At 54.2% G+C, this 2,800-nt stretch overlaps 1 protein-coding gene across 1 annotated transcript; it reads left to right on the top strand.

Annotated features, from left to right (window-relative positions):
- Window positions 1-435: 435 nt before the first annotated feature.
- ISF_06436 (zinc finger protein 58) lies at window positions 436-1,671 on the top strand (the record flags this gene model as incomplete). Its single annotated transcript, XM_018850040.1, has 1 exon — window positions 436-1,671. The coding sequence occupies one exon, from the start codon at window positions 436-438 to the stop codon at window positions 1,669-1,671; it is 1,236 nt and encodes a 411-aa protein (XP_018703017.1).
- Between the last annotated feature and the right edge of the window lie 1,129 nt (window positions 1,672-2,800).

Raw genomic sequence — 2,800 nt, forward strand, 5'->3', positions numbered from 1 at the left:
GCCGGCTCTTATATCTGGCACCACTCAATCTGTGTTCGCTGCGCCGCTCTTCTCCGTGCTACGCAGCACATATACTTCCTGTTCCCGAGCGCTGAACCTGGCCTCGTGCGCCAACCCCACGATCCATCGCCGTCCGCGAAAGTTACACTCTCCCACCTGTGCTCTGCGATCCGCACGTCCCACGCACTCGTATCGATCTCGAAATACATACCGACGCGCCGAGTTCCCTCTTTGGTGCGTAAGCCGGCCGTCCGTGTCAAAGTTCGTCCCAGCCTCGGCCAAACCCGATCACCGTAACACACCACCAGTTCTGCGGTGTACGGTTCGAGCTCTGTGATGCTATCTGTGCTCCCCCAGGCGATGGACCTGACCAACGTGCTGAATAACAGAGGAGGCACCATCGTACAACACCCACACCATTTCGCAAACGACTTTATGAATCAACAACACCATCTTGCCTTTGGCAAGACCGAGCCCGACATGGACCGTTCAAACTCGCCACACATTTCCGACCATTCGGCCTATTCTGCCCATACCATGCCGCGATCCTACCACTCTCCCGCCGTCATGCAGACGCCCATGCACATCCCGAGCTCTATGCCTAATACTATGCACGTGCAAGGCTTTCCCGACATGCAGCACATGGCTGGCGTCCCCAATATGGCCATGGCGCACATGCCGCCACCGACCCCGGTCGATGACGGCAAGAAGCAAAAGACACATCAGTGCAGCACCTGCGACAGCGCCTTTGCGCGCCGAAGCGATCTCAGCCGCCACGAGCGCATTCACTCTGGAAATAGACCCCACACATGCGACGTCTGTGGGAAGCAGTTCATTCAAAGATCTGCCCTGACCGTTCACAAGCGCGTCCACACTGGCGAGAAGCCGCACCAGTGCGAAACCTGCGGCAAGAAGTTTGGCGACAGCAGCTCCCTTGCTAGACATCGACGGACGCATTCCGGCCAGCGACCCTACGTTTGCCCCTTTGCCGACTGCCAAAAGACATTTACGCGAAAGACGACCTTGACGCGCCACAAGAGCAACCATGTTGGCACTGTCGAGCAATCAGCCGTAGCGCGAGCGGCCGCCTTGGCCAGCGCTGGCTCCAAGAATCTCGTCCAGGCTCGCTCCGATGGAGACCATCTCTCCAGCCATGGCTCGCCTCTAACAACGCCCTCGCCTGCCCAGCGCGCCATGTCCATGTCTCCTGGCATGGACCTAGCGGCCGGCCTAAACCGCCATCCCGCCGAATTCCAATATCTGCAGCAGGGAGGGCCGCTGCCCGCCCACCTTCGCGTCGGCAGCCCTACATCGACATCAAGCGGTTATAGCAACCCCGGCGCGATGCGCCCGACCTCGCATCCTGCCAGCTATGGACCGCCTCCCACTCTCGAGCCCAGCGTGGAGCACCACCAGCAAGGTTCAAATAACGGCAGCACCGCCAGCAGCCCTCACATGAGCAATATGGGCTGGCAGTCGCCTTCCCAACATATCCAGTCACCGTCGCAGCACATTCCATCGCCCGCTCACAGTGCTGCTGCAGGCTACGTGTATCCTGACCCGGACACGTATCCTCCCACGACGGCCGCGATGAACCAGATGTACTATAACCCGCCGCCACAGATGCGACGACCTCAGAGCGCTGAACCAGGGCTGGTCCACATGGCCTAGGTGAATCAACTGGACTCGAGCATCCTGGACGACTAGTGCTTTGACGAAAACATTCAACAAGAACAACAAACCACCATATAACAAGACCGCGACATTTGCTGTACATGACCATTTGGAAGGCTATAGATTGGTTGGAGTGTGATACCCCCTTTTGCACTTTATTCATCGGCGATGTGGTGTCCGCGCTCATGATGATGCGTGGGAAGAGTTATCCGCTCCTAAGCGTCAAGACCAGACGAAGAGCATCATCATCAGCTCATCCTCGGGTGTCGCCGCGCTCAATTCGCATCGCCGCACGATACTACTACCCCTCTTTTTAATAACGATCGTCTCTTCGGAGCGTGGACGACCTTTTCATTCCTCTCTATGTTTGTTTTGTGCTTACACTGATTTTCTTTTCTTTTTGTCTTCTTAACCAGCAATGAAATAGACTAGGGAGGCTTACAACCAAAGTGCACAGTTCTTTTTTTTAATCAATGACTTTTGGGCGCAAATTTTGGCTTTGGTATTTGTCTTCCTACCAATCAATCACCGGGGCACTCGGCGGATTCATAATACTTCTCATCTTGCCGCTCCATGTGCACTCTTTCTTTTTTCTCCGCTCTCTTTGGTTTGGTATCCGGAATAGGTGGTCGGCGCGAGAGGATAGACAGCAACATGTAGTGAAGGAATCAATGTGGCTTGTCTAACACCCTTTTTATTTTCTTTTTTTTTATTGCGAGGTTATAGATCCAGCTTCACTTGTTCTTTCCACCCACAAAAGATATACCCTGAATATGAAGTCGCATGATTGCAACAACACCTTCATTGAGGGTCGGCCTTAAGCGGAATGTGACTTGTGCGTGGAGCGATGGGCTGCTACCTGTTCTCGCCATCCGGTCGGTTCACCTTAAACTGACGTGAGTTGAAATGTCACTGTACAGGATGTAGCGGTTTGTGTGGGGATGGCTGCGATTGAGCAAGTCTTCATGCCTCTTTGGAGAGATTTATAGATTACCGCACAACCACGAAACATCCCCCCCCCCCTCTCCCACTCTCTCTTTAGTCATAGCCGATAGTTTCAACACAATACGAAATCATGGCATGTTTACCACCAAATTGGCTTCAATACAGAGTGAGCCTCGCAGGT

This window comes from Cordyceps fumosorosea (assembly GCF_001636725.1).
Source record: "Cordyceps fumosorosea ARSEF 2679 chromosome Unknown scaffold_16, whole genome shotgun sequence".
NCBI classification, from domain to species: domain Eukaryota; kingdom Fungi; phylum Ascomycota; class Sordariomycetes; order Hypocreales; family Cordycipitaceae; genus Cordyceps; species Cordyceps fumosorosea.